This window comes from Macaca thibetana, chromosome 4, assembly GCF_024542745.1.
Source record: "Macaca thibetana thibetana isolate TM-01 chromosome 4, ASM2454274v1, whole genome shotgun sequence".
NCBI lineage: Eukaryota > Metazoa > Chordata > Mammalia > Primates > Cercopithecidae > Macaca > Macaca thibetana.
The window spans coordinates 61,814,322-61,835,602 of record NC_065581.1 but is presented as its reverse complement, the minus strand read 5'-3'; the positions used below and the strand labels follow the sequence as shown (position 1 = coordinate 61,835,602).

Here is a 21,281-nt window from a genome sequence, read left to right as displayed (position 1 = left end):
GCGAATTATTTCCCTGTCTATTGTCCCTTCGGCCAGCCACTCTACATTAAAGGATGGCCAGTCTATCTCACAAAGGGCACTCAGTTTCTGTGGAGTTAGCATATACCTATAATCACCATTAAAACCTTTTTTAAAGTTTTTCAGCATGCACTCCAGTGGAGTAGACTTTGACACTTTTCCTCCCATTTCCTCCCTCATGGCACACTTTCACTCTTGGATCCACCAGACTGGGTCCTATTACGGGAGGTTCAGACACTGCTTAGCCAGGAGCTGCCTTAATTCCCGTCACTGCTAGCTGCAGCTGTGGAGTTGGTCCTATGGGCCGTATACAGTGTCCTAGGTCTGTTTATTCCCACATTCACTTTGGAGCACATAGCCCACGCTAAGAGATCTGTGCCTCCCCACATCACACCCCGTGTTGGTCTCTCCCGAGACTCTCTTTCACACACTTTCACACATCTCCCCCATCCCTGAAACAGTTTTCCTTTCTGACTCACGAGTCCCACCTGTGCCTGGTGTCAGTTAGGGCATGAATTTTGTCCGAGTCAATGGGCCTCTCCCGGTATTCTCAACCCCCTTGGGTTGGACTAGTCATCATGCCCTGGGAGGTGATCATGCTCCCCTTCTGTCCTTATGGGATGGGTCTTGCCTTAGGGCCCAAACCTTACTGCAGTTCAAATGTCTGCACGTGCTGCTCCCGTGACTGTCCTGCAACCCTTTTTACCAGTTCCATTTGTACTGGTGGGGGAAGGCTCCAGAATGCAGGAGGGCTGTGCTTCCAGGATGCAACTCTCCTGGTGGTGCCAGGGACTCCAGGTCTCCTGCATCCTGGGACTCTAGCCCACGGGAAAAGGAGAAAGAAAATCTGTCTCCAATCCGGGATGGGCCCCCAGAAATGATACGGTACAATCAAAGACCGGAGAGACCAAAAAATGTTGACGAGAGTTTATTAAATTAATGTGATCACCAGTTCAGCTGGACATGCGTACAGAAAGTCTGAGCCCCAAACAAAGGGCTTTTCCTACTTTTAAACATCTTAAGGCAGCAACTATGTGAGGTGGGAAGCAAGTTGCAGAAGAAAGAAACAAAGGCAGCATTACAACATTTCTTACATCTTGAGAGAAACATGTCTTGCAACCTAAACTTATTGTCTTGTGACCCTGCAGGCGTGCTATGGAGGTAAGGAGGAACTCGCTGGGCCTGTAATAAACTTTGAGGAATGTGGAGTTGGGGAATATAGATGAGGTCCAGTGACCACAGAGAGAAGACAGGCTGTTAATATTCTCTTTTAGCTTGAGTGTAAGAGGGGGTGGGGGTCACATTTTGCAGCAACATTAAAAGGATTGTAAAATTTCTATTACTACTACTATTAGGTTATAGTTGATCTCATTAATTCCTTCTCCATGATGACAATGCACCCAGGTGATGAGCTTTTTATGATGAATTTCCCAGGTGTTCCTTGTGCTTCTTGTATTTGGATGTCTAGGTCTGTAATAAGGCTGGAGAAGTTTTCCTTGATTATTCCCCCAAATATGTTTTCCAAACTTTTAGATTTCTTCCTCAAGAATATCGATTATTCTTAGGTTTGGTCATTTAACATAATCCCAGCCTTTTGGAGACTTTTCATATTTTCCTAATTTTTTATTTGTCTTTTTTAGATTAGGTTAGTTCAAAGACCTTGTCTTCAAGTTCTGAAATTCTTTCTTCTACTTGTTCAGTTATATTGCTGAGACTTTACAGAGAATTTTGCGTTTTTGTAAGTGTGTCCAGTGTTTCCTGAAGGTTTGATTGTTTTTTCTTTATGGTATCTATTTCCCTGAATATTTATCCCTTCACATCTTGTACTATTTTTTTGGATTTCCCTGCACTGGGCTTTGCCTTTCTCTGGTGCCTCCCTGATTAGCTTAATAACTAACCTCCTGAATTCTTTTTCAGGTAAATTAGAGATTTCTTCTTAAGTTGGATCTATTTCTGGTGAGCGAGTGTGACTTTCAGGGGGTGTTAAAGAGTCTTGTTTTGTCATATTACCAGAGTTGGTTTTCTGATTCCTTTTCATTTGGATAGAGTCTGTCAGAGGAAATGTCTAGAGCTGAAGGCTGCTCTTCAGATTCTTTTGTCCCACAGGGTGTTCCCCTGATGCAGTTGCCTCCCCCTTTTCCTATGAATGTGGCTGTCTGTGAGCCAAGATGCAGTGATTGTGATCTCTCTTCTGGATCTAGCCACACAGCAAGACTACCTGGCTCCGGGCTGGTACTGGGGGTTGTCTGCACAGAGTCCTGTGATGTTAACCATCTGTGGGTCTCTAAGCTGTGCATACCAGCACAATATTTGAGATACCTCCTGGGTCCTGCAGGAGCAGTCCACTTCCTTCAGAGGGTCTGTGGGTCTTCTTGGGATTCCTAGTTTGTTCTTCTAGAAGTTTTTTTCTAATGCTGTGAAGAATGACAATGGTAGTTCAATAGCAATAACATCAGATCTTAAAGTTGCTTTGGGCAATATGGCCATTTCAATGATATTAATTCCTCCAACACATGAGCATGGAACATTTTTCCATTTATGTGTGTCATCTCTGATTTCTTTAATCAGTGTTTTATAGTTCTCTTTGTACAGTGTTCACCTCTTTGGTTATCTGTATTCCTAGATATTTCATTTTCTGTGTGGTTACTGTAAACAAGATTGCATTCTTGATTTGGCTCTTAGCCTGGATGTTATTGATATATAGAAATGCTATGATTTTTGTACATTGATTTTGTGTCCTGAAATCTCGCTAAAATTGTATATCAGATCCAGTAGCCTTTTGGCAGGGTCTTTAGGGTTTTCTAAATGTAGAGTCCTATCACAGTGAAGAAAGATAGTTTGACTTTTTTTTCCTATTTTGGATGCACTTATTTCTCTTGCCTGATTACTCTGGCTCAAACTTCCAGTAGTGTTGAACAGGGGTAATGTGAGGGGCATCCTTGTCTCGTTCAAGTTCTCAAGGGGAAAGCTTTTGCCCATTCAGTATGAGGTTGGCTATGGAATTGTCATAAATGGATCATTATTCTGAGGTATGTTTCTTCAACGCCTAGTTTGTTGAAGGTATTTATCATGAAGGGATGTTGGCTTTTATGAGAAACTTTTTTATGCATCTGTCACAGTGATCATATGACTTTTGCTTTTAATTCTGTTTATGAGGTGAATCACATTTATTGATCTGCATATGTTGAACCAACTTTGCATCCCAGTAAAAGCCTACTTCATTATGGTGAATTAACTTTTTGATGTGCTGCCAGATTCAGTTTTTAGTATTTTGTTAAGAAATCTTGCATCTATGTTAATCAGGGACATTGGCCTAAAGTTTTCTTTCTTTGTCATGTCTTTGCCAGATTTTGGTATTCGGCTGATACTGGTTTCCTAGAATGAGTTAGAGAGGAGTCCCAAAGGCTCTGAGGCTCATGCCTCAAGTTTGTAGCTGGACTGACCGTTATGAGTGGTCAAATTTAGGGTGATGGGTTCAGGCTGTTATTGTCCCTTGTTGGCCCATTGTTGAATGCAAACTGCCCCCAGAAAAGAGGAGTAAACTTACATGATCCCATGTTCTTGGGCTAAAGTAATTCCCAAAGAATGCTTAAACGTAAAGTCGACTTGCCAGCAACACTTCCAATGCTGAAAGGTGGATGAAAATCCTTTACTCCTAAAGGGAGATCTGGATGGATACCACAGCATCTACTGCACACTCTGTATGTCCATTATGGACATATTTCTGCTTCCAATTCACAGCGTGTAGTTGTACAACAGTTTATTTGGGCAAGATCTTGTAGATGGATATTTAGGATGTTTTCAATTAAAGGTAGTTTTGATGCATTCATTTCTCAAAATCAGTGTGATGAATTAGCCCCTAGCTACTAGCTCCCTCCTCAAGATTTATACTGAAGTAGTTATACTTCAGGATATTCTGGAAACATTGGTCCAAATATATCACACAAATGTATAAAGAAAATTCATTGGATGAGTCATAATTCTCAAAATAAATGCAAATATGTCTACATGCAAATCTGTACATGAATCATCATAGCAGGAGTATTTATACTAGCCAAAAAATGGCAACAACCCAAAGGTGAGTCAAGTGATGAATGAAATATGATATATCAATACAATGGAATGTTATTCAGCAATAAAAAGGGATGAAATACTGATACACGTTAAAATATAGAGCAATGTTAAGAAAATTATACTAAATTAAAGAGGCCAATCACATAGGATGTATAACATGTCCACAATAGGTAAATTTATAAGGATAGAAAGTAATATTAGTAGTTCCCCAGCATTGAAGAAATAATAGAGACAAACTATGAACAGGAAAGCTGTTTCTTTTTGGGGTGACAAATTAATCTAAAATTAATTGTAGTAATGGTTGAATAACTCTGAACATACTAAAACCCTGAATTGTATTTTTAAATAGATATTGTATATGATATGTGAACTTTACCTCAATAAATCTGTTAAACAATAAAGAAATCATGGGAAATTAGTATACAGATAGCTGCATTGAAATGATGTGTGTGAATGTCTGAGGAAGGGGTAAGTGCTATAGAGATTATAGTCTGGAAAAGAGCATGCCTATTCTTGCTGAGAGAGTAAACTGGAAAGAAATAGACAAAATTGTGCTCATGCTTTTCTAATGCCATTGTCCAAAGATATTCTTTGCCCGTTTCTGCAGTGAAGAAATAATAACCAACAAAAACACTGATGCAAATATCCATGGAATAAATTTTAGGCTGCTTTGAAACCTTGCTGACCTGAAAACTTTAGAAACATAGCTTCAAATGTTGTCCTGTAATTTTGTCATTCCAGTCCTCCAGAAAAAAATGATTATTTGCTCCTGAGTTTCAGTACTTCACCTCAACCACAGAACTTATAGAAGTTCCTATTCGGCTTCTGCAAATTTCATCTGCCACTTGTAAATTCAAAATATAAGAGGAAATGTCAAGATCAACACTTTGTACTTTCCTTCTCTCTGAGATATTGGCCCCTCAAGTCCTTGCTTCATAGTAGTTCCCTATAGCCTGTAAATATAATTTTATATGAATTCTACCTAGTCACCTTAATAAGAGATTTGGTCTCCAACAAGTTACTCTGCTGTTAGCAGAAACAGAAATCTGTCAGTCTATTTCCTTTTTTTTTTTTTCCAACTGAACTTTTTCTGGGTTTCTACTAATATGATATTGCAATAATACCTAACACCACAGATTCTATATGGTGATTTTGTTTGAATTAGAAAAAGTAAATCCTCTAGGTTTACAGATTTTTTAAAGCACATCTTTTCTGAGCAGACAGCTTGGGGAAAAAATGTAGATTAACTTTGTCAATGAACAATTTGCATAACTATATATGATGACCCTGTGCTTACTACCGAGTATGTGCTTAGTAAATAGTTGTTAAATCCATGTATAAATTTTATATTTGTATGGGGAATTTGACTTAACCCACTTTCTATTTTACTTCTACATGTAGACTATGTCCACTTGCACCCCACAAATATTAGAAAGTGCATATGACTTGGTGAATATATCAAAGTAAAATAAAATTGATTGAAGTATCACCAAATTTTACGAACTAAAATATTCCTGTATTTATATAGTTGTTTGGTCACTAAGTTGCTAAAGTCCCACATTTAAAATATTTATAGACTAACATGTGATAGTTGGCCTTATACACAACAAATAATTACCATCCAGTTTTTTGTTATCCTATATAACAACTAAACCTCAGAAACACTACATTAACATCCAAGTTCATCCGTATGGCCTTAGAATCAGCACTTCGTACAGATTTCTCTTTTTTTTTTTTTTATCTATTATTTTCCAAGGTCCCAAGCCTTGGAATGATTTATGAGAAACTAATAAGTACTTAGTAGGCATTTAATAATTCTCCATAGCATCAAATATCCTACTTCTATATTTTTCTCTTTTCTTCTTTATGGCCCACATGTAATTTATCAAAGTCATTAACTTACCACAATATTACTCACATCCTTTCTACTTCTAGCTAGTGGCTAAAAAAGTATAGGACTAATTACATCAGTCCTATATTACTTTGTTAGCTTTCAAATACTCCAGTCGTTTTGAAGCTGGTACTAATGAAATTTGATCATATTATCAATGAATATATCAATAAAGGAATAAACTAAGTCTGAGTAACATATAGAATTCAGTTAAGAGTAGATTCACCAGAGGAGAGCAACAAAGTAAATTTTAAATATTATATTGGAGAGACTGTAAAAATTTAAAAGATAAAAATAAATATTAATAAATATTCATAGTATTTGAATAACAAAAAGAGGGATTTATATCTGTAAAATCTGGCAATCACTGAAACATAAACGCTAAGCCAATTAAAAATGTGTTAAATTTAAAAGGTAATACACAAAAATATGAACATATTACTTAGAAACTTGAAAGTCAGTAACAGAATAAGTTTATGAAATAGTATGAAAATTTTTTGAGTAGAGAATCAGGGTAATAGTAAGGGTTTGGTACTGGAAACTATTTATTCCATTATTAGAAGCCATGTGGAATTTTTTATTTAAAAATAGCATATTTATTTCATGTTACATGCCAAGTAGAATTTATTTTTAAAAAAGCATATAGGTTTTTTGGCCATGAATGAGTAATTGGTACTACAATATCTTATTTACATAAACAATTGGAACATAGGGAAAAATCTGGAAAAATACAAAATAAAGTAATAATACAATGTCCAAAATTCAATAAACATGATTAAACATGGAAAATATTTGTGGGAAACTGACCAATAGTCAGGATAAAAATGACTCAAGGTAAACCAGTAAGGAAAGAAATCATAGAGATTATATGATCAGCATAAAAGGACTGTAAAATTGTTATTAATTAGGCTAAGGACTGAAATAAAAATATGAGAAAACTGGAAACTAAAAAAGAAGAATCTAGTATAGAAATAATCAACAGAAAGTCAACTAATAAAGTGAAACGTAGAACATCTAAAGATTAAAATATAATATCTCAACTATGTTTGTTTAACAAGATATTACACACTGCAGCATAAAGACCATTAAACTTGACAGGAGTAGAAACTATGCTGAAAGAAAGCTATAAAATGGTGGGGAAAAAATGAGCAGAGACTCAATAACCTATAGACTCCATGACCTAAACAGATAAAAATTGCAAGTAATTGGAGTTCCAAAAGATGGAGAGATAAATAAGAACAGAATAACTATTTGAAAAAATAATAAGAAAATTGTCCAGATTTGAAGAAAAATGTCAAACAACATATCTTATAATCTTAATAAAACCTAATAAAAAATGTATCACTGACTTCTCGTCAGAAACAATGCAAAGCAGAAGACAATGGAACAATATCTTTTAAGTGCCGACTTAAAAAAAAAACAAACCCTTCAACACAGAACTCCAAATCCAACAAAAATGTTACTAAAAATAGTATGAATTAATGACATTTTTAGGCCAAAAAATAACCTAAGGAAATGTGCTTTAATTAGATCTATATTATAAGATGTGTTAAAGGAAGCTCTTCAGGTGTCAGGAAAATGATACCAAGTAATAACTTGGAACTGCAAGACAAATTAAGAGTGCCGGGTGGGGATGAGGCACAATAATGAGGAAAACTGAGAAAAGAAAACAGGAAGCAGCAGCAGCAGCAGCAGCAGGGAAGAAAGGTCTTGTGGCAGCTTAATTGGAATATTCTCTGTAATTTAAGTGGAAATCTCTGTCTGTCTGTCTGTCCATCCATCCATCCATCCATCCATCCATCCATCTATCCATCCATGCATCCATCCATCTATCTGAGATTACCTGTATTTAAACACTCCCCCCCCACACACACCCACACACACACACACAGAGAGGCACACACATATCTTCAGAAATTTTTCTCTCATACAAGGTTTAGCCTAATATAAGATATAGTTTTTCAATAGAACTTTGTTTTTAAAAAAATCTGATGCAGAAAGCCAATATGGAGAGCATGTACAAGCAAAATGGTTCCTTATGACATGGGAGCAGAAGCCCTATTCACAATTGTTCTCCTCCTGCTAAACGAAGTTCTCTCAGAAAACATAGGTTCCTCAGATAACACAGGATGAAAACCATTGATTTAATCAATTGGTATTGCTAGCTTTAAGAATCTCAATTTTTTACATTTCTAAAACTTTTACCAAATTATTAATAAGATAGGTACCTAAAAAGATAGATTTCAAAAACAAATAAATAATAAATCTACAATAAAGATGAAACGATTGAAGTTGTTTTTGTAATACCAATTGATTATTTCTTAATTGATTCCCAACCAACTTTATTTGTTTTCAAAGTCTATTAGCCTAAAGTCACTTAAATTGGGCTAAATCAGTTACAGTACACAGCAAAGACTACCATTAAAAAACAGAAGTGGCAATAACAATACAAAGAGAAAGAACTTTACTGATTCAAAAGTAAAAAGAAAGGTTAATAGGTACAAAAATATAATTAGATACAATGAATAAGATCTAGTATTTGATAGTAAAACAGGGTGACTATAATTCAGCAATAATTGGTTGTATCTTTTAGATTAACTGAAGGTGTAAAACTGGAATGCTTATAAGACAAAGAAATGATGATTGCTTGAGGTGCTGAATACCCCATTTACCCTGATGTGATCATTACACATTGTAAGTCTGTATCAAAATATCTCATATACCCCACAAATATCTATACTTATTATTTATCTATAAAATAAAAAATAATTTTTTAAATAAATCACACACGTGCAAAAATAAATTCTAAAATAAAATTTAAAATAAATACATAAAAATAAAAATTTGGTTGGAAAAGGCATTTCAACTCCAAAAAAAAATTGTTCCTTAATAGCAGGTTAACCAAGAATTTAGATATTCTTTAACTAATTGTGTCTAATATGTCAAGAGGATAAAAAGATGGAAACTGCTCATACTTTCATGTATTTTCATAGCATCAAACATTTAGACACATGATTTTAAAAAAAAAAATGTGATGTATTCGTGTTTAAAATTGTTCAGTTGTAAATCTGGAATATTGTATACAGCAGTCTATACTATCACATCGAAGGCCCTCTGTCTAAACTTTGTGTAACTACTATTTATAATTAATATGGAAACTGCTCATACAGTATGGATAATCCACTGACTTCAACTTTCTTTAAAGGAATGAAAGCTAAAGTCATTAAATGCCAGAGAGAGAATTAAATATTGTTCTACTAATACAGAGGTAGAATAAAAGGTAACATACTGAAGATATATTTATAAATGTAAGACAACAGGTTTGAAATGAAAAAAGTGAGAATTCTTTTTTTTTTATTATAATCTAAGTTCTGGGGTACATGTACAGAACAAGCAGATTTGTTACATAGGTATACACATGCCATAGTGGTTTGCTGCACCCATCCACCTATCATCAACATTAGATATTTCTCCCAGTGCTATTCCTCCCCTAGCCCCCCACCGTGCCCTGACAAGCCCTGGTGTGTGATATTCCCCTCCCTGTATCCACGTGTTCTCATTGTTCAACTCCCACTTGTCAGTGAGAATATGTGGTTTTTGGTTTTCTGTTCTTGTGTTAGTTCGCTGAGAATGATGGTTTCCAGCTTGATCCATGTCCCTACAAAAGCCATGAACTCATCCTTTTCATGGCTGCATAGTATTCCATAGTGTACATGTGCCATGTTTTCTTTATCCAGTCTATCATAGATGGGCATTTAGGTTGGTTCCAAGTCTTTGCTATTGTAAATAGTGCTGCAATAAACATACGTGTGCATGTGTCTCTATAGTAGAATTATTTATAATCCTTTGGTTATATACCCAGTAATGGAATTGCTGGGTCAAATGGTATATCTAGTTCTGGATCCTTGAGGAATTGCTACATTGTCTTCCACAGTGGTTGAACTAATTTACACTCCCAACAACAATGTAAAAGTGTTCCTATTTTTTCACATCCTCTCCAGCATCTGTTGTTTCCTGACATTTTTTTTTTTTTTTTTTTTTTTTTTTTTTTTTTTTTTTTTTTTTGAGACGGAGTCTCATTCTGTCACCCAGGCTGGAGTGCAGTGGCCAGATCTCGGCTCACTGCAAGCTCCACATCCCGGGTTCACGCCATTCTCCTGCCTCAGCCTCCCGAGTAGCTGGGACTACAGGCGTCCGCCACATCGCCCGGCTAGTTTTTTGTATTTTTTAGTAGAGACGGGGTTTCACCATGTTAGCCAGGATAGTCTCGATCTCCTGACCTCGTGATCCACCCGTCTCGGCCTCCCAAAGTGCTGGGATTACAGGCTTGAGCCACCGCGCCCGGCCGAGTTTCCTGACATTTTAATGATCGTAGTTCTAACTGATGTGAGATGGTATCTCATTGTGATTTTGATTTGCATTTCTCTAACGACCAGTGAGGATGAGTTTTTTCATATGTTTGGTAGCTGCAATAAATGTCTTCTTTTGAGAACTGTCTGCTCATATCCTGTGCCCACTTTTTGATGTTTTTTTTTTCTTATAAATTTAAGTTCTTTGTAGATTCTGAATGTTAGTCCTTTGTCAGATGGATAGATTTTCAAATTTTTTATCTCATTCTGTAGGTTGCCTGTTCACTCTGATGATGGTTTATTTTACTGTGCAGAAGCTCTTTAATTTAATTAGATCCCATTTGTCTATTTTGACTTTTGTTGCCATTGCTTTTGGTGTTTGAGTAATGAAGTTTTTGCCATGCCTATGTCCTGAATGGTATTACTTAAATTTTCTTCTACAGTTTCTTGGATTTAGATCTTACATTTAAGTCTTTAATCCATCTTGAATTAATTTTTGTATAAGGTGTAAGGAGAGGATCCAGTTTCACCTTCCTGCGTATAGGCAGCCAGTTTTCCCAATACCATTTATTAAATAGGGAATACTTTCCCCATTGCTTGTTTTTGTCAGGTTTGTCAAAGATTAGATGGTTATAGATGTGCGGTGGTATTTCTGAGGTCTCTGTTCTGTTTCATTGGTCTATATATCTGTTTTGGTACCAGTACCACACTGTTTTCATTACTGTAGCCTTGTAGTTTACTTTGAAGTCAGGTAGTGTGATGCCTCCAGTTTTGTTCTTTTTGCTTAGGATTGTCTAGGCTATGTGGGATCTTTTTTGGTTCCACATGAAATTTAAAGTAGTTTTTTCCAATTCTGTGAAGAAACTCAATGGTAGCTTGATGGGGATAGAAATGAATCTATAAGTTACTTTGGGCAGTATGGCCGTTTTCAGGATATTGTTTCTTCCTATCCATGAGCATGGAAAGTTTTTCCATTTGTTTGTGTCCTCTCTTATTTCCTTGAGCAGTGCTTGATAGTTCTCCTTGAAGAGGTCCTTCATATCCCTTGTAAATTATATTCCTAGGTATTTTATTCTCTTTGTAGCAATTGTGAATCAGAGTTCAGTCATGATTTGACTGTTTGTCTGTTATTAGTGTATACGAATGCTTGTGATTTTCGCACATTGATATTGCATCCTGAGACATTGCTGAAGTTGTTTATCAGCTTCAGGAGATTTGGAGCTAAGACAATGGGGTTTTCTAAATATACAATCATGTCATCTGCAAACAGAGATAATTTGACTCCCTCTTTTCTTAATTCAATACCCTGTATTTCTTTCTCTTACCTCATTGCCCGGGCCAGCACTTCCAATACTATGTTGAATAGGTGTGGTGAGAGAGGGCATTCTTGTCTTGTGCCGGTTCTCAAAGGGAATGTTTCCAGTTTTTGCCCATTTAGTACCATATTAGCTGTAAATTTTGTCATTAAGCTCTTATTATTTTGAGATACGTTCTGTCAGTACTTAGTTTATTGAGAGTTTTTAGCATGAAGGGCTGTTGAATTTTGTTGAAGGTCTTTTCTGCATCTATTGAGATAATCATGTGGTTTTTGTCGATGGTTCTGTTTATGTGATGGATTACATTTATTAATTTGCATATGTTGAACCAGCCTTGCATCCCAGGGATGAAGCCGACTTGATCATGGTAGATAAGCTTTTTGATGTGCTGCTGGATTTGGTTTGCCAGTATTTTATTGAGGATTTTCTCATTGATGTTCATCAGGGATATTGGCCTGAAATGTTCTTTTTGTGTATGTGTCTCTGCCAGGTTTTGGTATCAGAAAGATGCTGACCTCATAAAATGGATTAGGGAGGTTTCCCTTTTTTGTCCCATTGTTTGGAATAGTTTCAGAAGGAATGGTACCAGTTCCTCTTTGTACCTCTGGTAGAATTTGGCTGTGAATCCATCTGGTCCTGCACTTCTTTTGGTTGGTAGGCAATTAATTACTGCCTCAATTTCAGAACTTGTTATTGGTCTATTCAGGGATTTTACTTCTTCCTTGTTTATTCTTAGGAGCGTGTATGTGTTCAGAAATTTATTCACTACTTCTAGATTTTCTAGTTTACTTGTGTAGAGGAGTTTATAGTATTCTCTGATGGTAGTTTGTATTTCTGTGAGATAGGTGGTGATATCCCCTTTATCATTTTTTATTGTGTCTATTTGATTCTTCTCTCTTTTCTTCTTTATTAGTCTGGCTAGCCATCTATCTAGTTTGTTGATCTTTTCAAAAAAACAGCTCCTTGATTCATTGATTTTTTTGAAAGGTTTTTCATGTTTCTCTCTCCTTCAGTTCTGCTCTGATCTTAGCTATTTCTTGTTTTTGCTAGCCTTTGAATTTGTTTGCTCTTGCTTCTCTAGTTCTTTTAATTATGATATTAGGCTGTCAATTTTAGATCTTTCCTACTTTCTGCTGTGGGCATTTAGTGCTGTAAGTTTTCCTCTACACACTGCTTTAATTCTGTCCCAGAGATTCTGGTACATTGTGTCTTGTTCTCATTGGTTTCAAAGAACATCTTTATTTGTGCCTTAATTTTGTTATTTACCCAGTAGTCATTCAGGAGCAGGTTGTACAGTTTCTTTTAGTTGTGCAGTTTTGAGTGTGTTTCTTAATCCTGAGTTCTAATTTGATTGCACCGTGGTTTGAGAGACTGTTATGATTTTTATTCATTTGCATTTACTGAGGAGTATTTTACTTCCAATTATGTGGTCAATTTTAGAGTAAGTGTGATGTGGTGCTGAGAAGAATGTGAATTCTGTTGATTTGGGGTGGAGAGTTCTGTAGATATCTATTAGGTCCGCTTGGTCCAGAGCTGAGTTCAAGTCCTTGATATCCTTGTTAATTTTCTGTCTCATTGATCTAATATTGACAGTAGGGTATTAAAGTCTCCCACTATTATTATGTGGGAGTCTAAGTCTCTTTGTAGGTCTCTAAGAACTTGCTTTATGAATCTGGGTGCTCCTGTATTGGTTGCATATGTATTTAGGATAGTTATCTCTTCTTGTTGCATTAAACCCTTTACCATTATGTAATGCCTTCCTTTGTCTTTTTTGGTCTTTGTTGGTTTAAAGTGTGTTTTATCAGAAACTAGGATTGTAACACCCGCTTTGCTTTTTTTTTTTTTTTTCTTGGTAAATCTTCCTACATCCCTTTATTTTTAGCCTATGTGTGTCTGCACGTGAGATGGGTCTCCTGATACAGCACACTGACGGGTCTTGACTCTTTATCCAAATTGCCAGCCTGTGTCTTAATTTAGCCCATTTACATTTAAGGTTAATGCTATTATGTGTGAATTTGATCCTGTGATTACGATGCTAAGTGGTTATTTTGCCTCTTAGTTGACGCTGTTTCTTCATAACGTCCATAGTCTTTATAATTTGGTATGTTTTTGCAGTGACTGGTACCGGTTGTTCCTTTCCATGTTTAGTGCTTCCTTCAGGAGATCTTGTGTGGCAGGCTTGGTGGTGACAAAATCTCTCAGCATTTGCTTGATTGTAACGAAATTTATTTCTCCTTCACTTGTGAAGCTTAGTTTGGCTGGATATGAAATTCTCGATTGAAAATTGTTTCCTTTAAGAATTTTGAATATTGGCCCCCACTCTCTTCTGGCTTGCAGGGTTTCTGCTGAGAGATCCATCATTAGTCTGATGGGCTTCCCTTTGTGGGTAACCTGACCTTTCTCTCTGGCTGCCCTTAATATTTTTTGCTTCATTTCAACTTTGGTGAATCTGACAATTATGTGTCTTGAAGTTGCTCTTCTCATGTAGTATCTTTCTGGTGTTCTCTGCATTACCTGAATTTGAATGTTGGCCTGCCTGGCTAGGTTGGGGAAGTTCTCCTGGATAATATCATGCAGAGTGTTTTCCAACTTGATTCTGTTCTCCCCGTCATTTTCAGGTATACCAATCAAACCTGCATTTTGCCTTTTCACATAGTGCCATAGTTCTTGGAGACTTTGTTCATTTCTTTTCATTTTTTTTTTCTCTAATCTTCTCTTCTTGCTTTATTTCATTGAGTTGATCTTCAATCTCTGATATCCTTTCTTCTGCTTGATCAATTTGGCTATTGAAACTTGTGTATGCTTTGTGAAGTTTTCGTGCTGTGTTTTTCAGCTCTATCAGGTCATTTATGTTCTTCTCTAAACTGGTTATTCTAGTTAGCAATTCATTTAACCCTTTTTCAAGGTTCTTAGCTTCCTTGCATTGTGTTAAGACATGTTCCTTTAGCTCAGAGGAGTTTGTTATTACCCACCTTCTGAAGCCTACTTCTTTCAATTCATCAAACTCATTGTTCATCCAGTTTTGTTCCCTTGCTGGCAAGGAGTTGTGATCCTTTGGAGAAGAGGTGTTCTGTTTTTTGGAATTTTCAGCCCTTTTGCACTGGTTTCTCCCCATCTTCATGGATTTATCTACCTTTGGTATTTGATGTTGGTGACCTTCAGATGGGGTCTCTGAGTGGATATCCTTTTTGTTAATGTTGAGTTATTACTTTCTGTTTGTTAGTTTTCCTTCTGACAGTCAGTCCCCTCTGCTACCAGTCTGCTGGAGTTTGCTGGAGGTCCACTCCAGACCCTGTTTTCTTTGGTATCACCAGCAGAGGCTGCAGAACAGCAAAGATTTCTGTCTATTCCTTCCTCTGGAAGCTTTGTCCCAGAGAGGCACCAGCTAGATGCCAGCCAGAGCTCTCCTGTATGAGGTGTCTGTCAACCCCTACTGGGAAGTGTCTCCTAGTGAGGATACATGGGGGTCAGGGACCAACTTGAGGAGCAATCTGTCACTTAGCAGAGCTCAAATGATATGCTGGGAGATTTGCTGCTCTCTTTAGTCAGGCAGGGATATTTAAGCCTGCTGAAGCTGCCCCCACAGCCACCCTTTCTCCCAATTGCTCTGTCCCAGGGAGATGGGGATTTTATCTATAAGTCCCGGACTGGGGCTGATACCCTTTTTTCAGAGATGCCCTGCCCAAAGAGAAGGAGTCTAGAGATGCAGTCTGGCCACAACACCCTTGCTGAGCTGCAGTGGGCTCCACCCAGTTCCAACTTCCCAGCGGCTTTGTTTACACTGTGAGGGTAAAACCACCTACTCAAGCTTCAGTAATGGCTTATGCCCTTCCCCTCACCAAGCTCGAGAGTCCTAGGTTGACCTCAGACGGCTGTGCTGTCAGCAGGAATTTCAGGCCACTGGATCTTAGCTTGCTGGACTCCGTTGTGGTGGGACCTGGTGAGTCAGACAACTTGGCTCCCTGGTTTCAGCCCCTTTTCCAGGGGAGTGAAAGGTTCTCTTGCTGGCATTCCAGGTACGATTGAGGTATTTAAAAAAAAAAAAAAAAATGCTTCTGCAGCTAGCTCGGTGTCTTCCCAAAAGGCTGCCCAGTTTTGTGCTTGAAACCCAGGGCCCTGGGCATAGGCACCACAGGGAGTCTCCTGGTCTGCCGGTTATGAAGACTGTGGGAAAAAGGACAGTATCTAAGCTGGAGTGCACCTTCCTCCCGATACAGTGTCTCATGGTTGCCCTTGGCTAGGGGAGGGAAATCTCCTGACCACTTGCACGTCCCCGGTGAGGTGATGCCCCATCCTGCTTTGGCTTGCCCTCCGTGGGCTGTACCCACTGTCCAACCAGTCCCAATGAGATGAACTAGGTACCTCATTTGGAAATGCAGAAACCACCTGCCTTCTGCATTGCTCTCACTGGGAGCTGCACACCGAAGCTGTTCCTATTCAGCCAGCCAGCGAGCTTGAGAATTCTGTATTTATTATTACTGCTCAATACCATGAATTATATTCCTCGTGCTATGATTTGGCATACATTGCCATTTTACATTGTTTAGAAATAACCAGGAGTTATTTGTCCTGGATTAATAATAACAACTACATTTGAGAAATCACAGCAGCACATGGGACTGCAATTTTTTAAATGAAGATACCATGCAATGGTACCATTCTTACAATCTAATGCACATAATTATTTCTTGTCTTTAATCTATTATATATATTTTACATTACAAATTATCATATGAATTATGTATGTTTGTTTCCCTTCTATTACTTTTAATCATCCTGTACCAGAAACCTGATTAACCTGATTATTATAAACACAAATTCAAGGAAAAAAGGTTTCCCAACACTAGAAATGCTCTAAAAACCATGTGCTTTAGAGTTTAAGGCTCAGTGTTTGAGTTCAGGTTTCACTTATGTTTTACAAAATGAAATGTTAATATATACTTTATTATTTTTAATAAATTATTTTTATTTTAAGAACTAAAATAAAAACCAAAAACAGTATCTACTATCAACTGTCACCATCATATTATAAAAACAAGAACCTTTGAAATAAAGATTGAATACATTTAGCCTTATGGAAAATTTGTTCTTTTGATTTTTGAGTTTTTAAATTACACTTTTTATATAAATGATAAATTCAAGGTGGTTCCAGCACTTAAAATATGCAAAAAACAAAAAATTCAGTCTAGTCTTCCCATTTTGGTCGCTCATATGCTCAGTTCCCTTTCTCTCTTTCTTTTTTTCACCTTTTTAAACTATGTTTTTTTTTTTTTTTAACTTTTAATTTCAGGGGTACATGTACAGGTTTGTTTATAGGTAAACTGGTGTCCTGGGGTGGTGGTGTACAGATTATTTCATCACTCAGATATTAAACCTAGTACATTTTAGTTACTTTTCCTCATCCTCTCCCTTCTCCCACCCTCCACCCTCCAATAGGCAATAGACCTAATGCATATTGTTCACCTCTATGTATCCAGCTATACTCATCCTTTAGCTTCCACTTCTAAGTGAGAACATGTGGTATTTTATTTTCTTTTTCTGTGTTAGTTTCCTAAGGATAATGGCCTCCAGTTCCATCCATGTCCCTGCAATAGACATGTTTTTGTTCTTTTTGTGGCTGTGTAGTATTCCATTGTGTCTATGTACCACATTTTCTTTATCCAGTTTATTATTGATGGATATTTTGGTTGATTCCATGTCTTTGCTATTGTGAATAGTGTTGTGTATATATATGTGTCTTCATTATAGAATGATTTGTATTCCTTTGGGTATGTACCCAGTGATGGGATTGCTGGGTCGAATGGTATTTCAGTCTTTAAGTCTTTGAGGAATTGCTACATTGCCATCCACGATGGCTGGACTAATTTACACACCCACCAATGGTGTATAAGCGTTCCTTTTTCTCCACAACCTTGCCAGCAGCATCTGTTTTTTTGTTTGTTTTACATTTTAGTAATAGCTGTTTGGACTGATGTGAGATGGTATCTCATTGTGGTTTTGATTTGCATTTGATCAGTGATGTTGAGGTTTTTGGGTTTTTTTTATTTATTTATTTTAATGGAGTCTTGCTCTGTTGCCAGGCTGGAGGGCAGTGGCACGATCTCGGTTCACTGCAACCTCTGCCTCCCAGGTTTAAGCAAGTCTCCTGCCTCAGCCTCCCAAGTAGCTGGGACTACAGGTGTGCACCACCACGACCAGCTAAGTTCTACATTTTTAGTTGAGACAGGGTTTCACCATGTTGGCCAGGATGGTCTTGATCTCTTGACCTCGTGATCCAAGAACCTCAACCTCCCAAAGTGCTGGCATTACAGGCATGAGCTACTGTGCCTGGCTGAGTTTTTTTTTTTTTTTTTTTTTTTTTTTTTTAAACATGATTATTGGCCACATGTCTGTCTTCTTTTGAAAAGTGTCTGTTCCTGTCCTTTGCTCACATTTTACAAGGTTGTTTGTGTATTTAAAGTGAAAAAACGTGGGAATTTATTTGCAAGCTAAATAACTATTCCTAACAGTACTGCAAAAAGATAATGTGTAATAGAACTAGAGAGTGGTCAGTCTATTAAAACATAAGAAATGAAGAAATTTTGAATTTACTCAAATGTAAAGGCTAATGGCTGGGAAATTTTCTCTTGTCATTTTTCAAAGCCCAAGGTGAATAAATTAATATGCATTTGAAATTCATAATATGTGAATGAAATTGAATTATAGAATTCTGAGAAGTATCTCAATAGAGTTATCATAGAATCATTTCTTTTTAGAACATTTTTCATAGCTCTCTAGTGTGTTTATATTAAACATTATCACTTTCTCCTTTTTTAATCCCTATGAATAATAAGGATCTTAACAGAGAAAAATATGTACTGCAGTGTAAACATACTTTTATGCCATTGCTGAACTATGTCAGATTTAAATTTGAATATTCACTATTATAATCAAAAGCATTTTTATAAGACCATTTTATGTTTTAATAGTAAACTATAATATTTCAGGAGACATAGACATAAACTTTATTTTTAAATTTAAAAAACTAAGTTAATGTATAAGTGCAATAAAAATAAGAATTAAATCTAAAACTTAAAGATTAATAAAGCTCAAAGAAACTTTAACAATGGCAAATCAGTACTTTCCCAACTGCGGCACATAAAAGCCAAATGTTTCTATTAAATAGTTTCTTTGGAATCTACTTGACTTGTTTGTAAATTTACTGTCTGAAATATTGTTTTATTTTCTAGTTCGTTTTTGACATTTTTTCTAGTCGTTTTTTCTAGTTTTTGACATTTTTTTCTAGTCGTTTTTGACATTTGACAGAGTATTACTAGGTGAGAGTCTTTACAGTACATTTGAGCCTATAACAAACTTTCAAAGGTTCTGAACTGTGATTTAAAAAGTGAAATACATTAATCCTGAAATTTCTAAACAAGACAAAGGCCTTATTCTATTAATTACTTATAATATATTCAATAAGATACAAAGTCTTGAGATGCATATAGTGTAAAATTTTAATTCAAAAATTAAGAAAACTAATATATTTTTCAGTGTGTATGTTTAGTGGTTTCTCTGGTCATAATTTGGTTCACCTAAGCTTGACATTTTCGGTAATATTAAGAGCTTATCAGAGGACAGAACCTGAATGAATGCTCATTTCTAACTATTAAATTCTGAGCTGTACTCACTTTTACTTTCTCTTTTTCTCATAAATATACCTTTAGATACACATGTAATTACTAGTATAATATTGTATGCTCATAATGATTAGGTTATTTTTGTCCACCAAATTGAATGTTCTTCAATGTACTTCTCTTCTTGTTCTTGGACCCTTAACATCTTTTTATCATTTTTCCCCAACTTATTCCTAAGGAGGACAGACTGCAGAACACAAAAGGCATGTAAAAAATATTACAAGTCTTTATAGGTTACTTTGTTAGCTTTGATCCCTAGAAGAGTAATGCTTCTTAATGTTTTGATATGTGCAGATAGGGCAAGGTAATTGATGTCTGAGAGAAGAAATTGCAAGAAACAGGCCAAAGATGGAAAAATGTAGCGCCTTGATGGGAAGGATGAGTGTATTAGCTTTTCTTGTATTTTTTCATTGATAATTTTACTGTAATTATGTATGTTTTTCTTTAAGTATTAGTGACTATGTAATCTGTACAGTACTAAGATATATAGGCATGAGTACCTTGACAAATAAGGTGACATTCCTTCCTACTAATTTTTAAAATAAATGTGATTGTATATATTTAAGGTATGGGCCGCATGATGTTATGAGATACATATGGGTAATAAAATAATAACTCTAGTGAAGCAAATTAACGTCCATTATCACACAGTTACCCATTTTTCATGTGTGTGTAGCAAGAGCAGCTAAAATCTATTCATTCACCAAAAGTCCCAAATACAATGCAGTATTTTTAACTATAGTCCTCATGTTATACATTAGGTCTGTAGATTTGTTTATCTAAATATCTGATGCTTTTTATTTCTTGATCTAAATCTGCACATTTTCTCCCCAACCACAGCCTCCGATCTTGGCTTTATAACCACAGTTTTATTCTCTATTTCTGTGTGTTTGAGTTCATTTTTTAGAGTCTACCTATAAGTGAGATAATTACATTTGTTTGTGTCTAACTTATTTCACTTAGCATAATATCTTTCAGTTTCATCCAGGTTGTAACAAATGGCAGGATTTCCGTCTTTTATAAGGTTGAATAACATTGTGTTTGTGTGTACACAAACATAATTTCTTTATAATTTTGCCCATGTTCATTGCAGCATTATTCATAATAGCCAAGATATGGAAAAATCTTATTACTTTTTGGATTGATATTTATGAAATATTTGAATTACTGTACTATAAATATGTTGAATAAATCAAATCAGCCTCCAAATCCAATTGCAACCCTGACCAGTTTGAAGCAAGAATAATATATTCAAGAAAATCATATAAATTCTCTCTATTCCTCTCTCTCTCAGATGCCTGTACCAGTCAAGAATTTTACTGGCTGCATAGAAGTTATAGAAATAAATAACTGGAGATCTTTCATTCCATCCAAGGCAGTGAGAAACTATCACATTAACAATTGCAGGTAAAATAGCAGTAGTTATTTTTCAAATAATCTGTTCAAATACCATACCTAAAGGTATCATTTCCAATTGAAATAATCTAATCCAGGCTGAAGTATATTTCATTCGTTTTGTTTTTGCTTCACATTCCTACATTCTACTTCACTGTCTTACAGATTGAATTTTTAAGCTATATCCCAATTAAGATGGACCATTACTTTAAAGGGTATCTGTTTTGTGCTATATAAAATATACCATCCAACGAATAATCAGTCACAATCAGAAAACATCCTTTATCATAGTTTAAAAATGAAGCATGTTGACAAGCATGCCTGTGTTATATTGTGTGGAGTGCTAAAATACATCCTTTCTCCAAATTATCACTCTTAAAAAATTGTCTTGTTCTTCAGTTTCCATTATTGGAGATGCATTTCTTTCAGACTCTGCTTCTGGCTACTGAAATCTCCAAACACGGCTTTTAATTGGGTGAACTAAAGAGATAGCACGAAGAAAATATTAGCCATTCATGCATTGGTAAGAAGTAGTTAAAATTTTGTTTCTTCCCTGATATTA

General features: G+C 36.1%; 1 protein-coding gene across 1 annotated transcript in view; it reads left to right on the top strand.

Moving 5' to 3' along the window:
• The window catches only part of LOC126953242 (protein eyes shut homolog), a 279,918-nt gene extending 259,141 nt beyond the window's left edge, over positions 1-20,777 (top strand). Inside the window, exon 6 of the mRNA XM_050788643.1 lies at positions 20,619-20,777. Coding sequence (XP_050644600.1) covers positions 20,619-20,735 — 117 coding nt within the window. The 3' untranslated portion in view covers positions 20,736-20,777. The remainder of the gene's footprint in view (positions 1-20,618) is intronic.
• Positions 20,778-21,281: the final 504 nt, after the last annotated feature.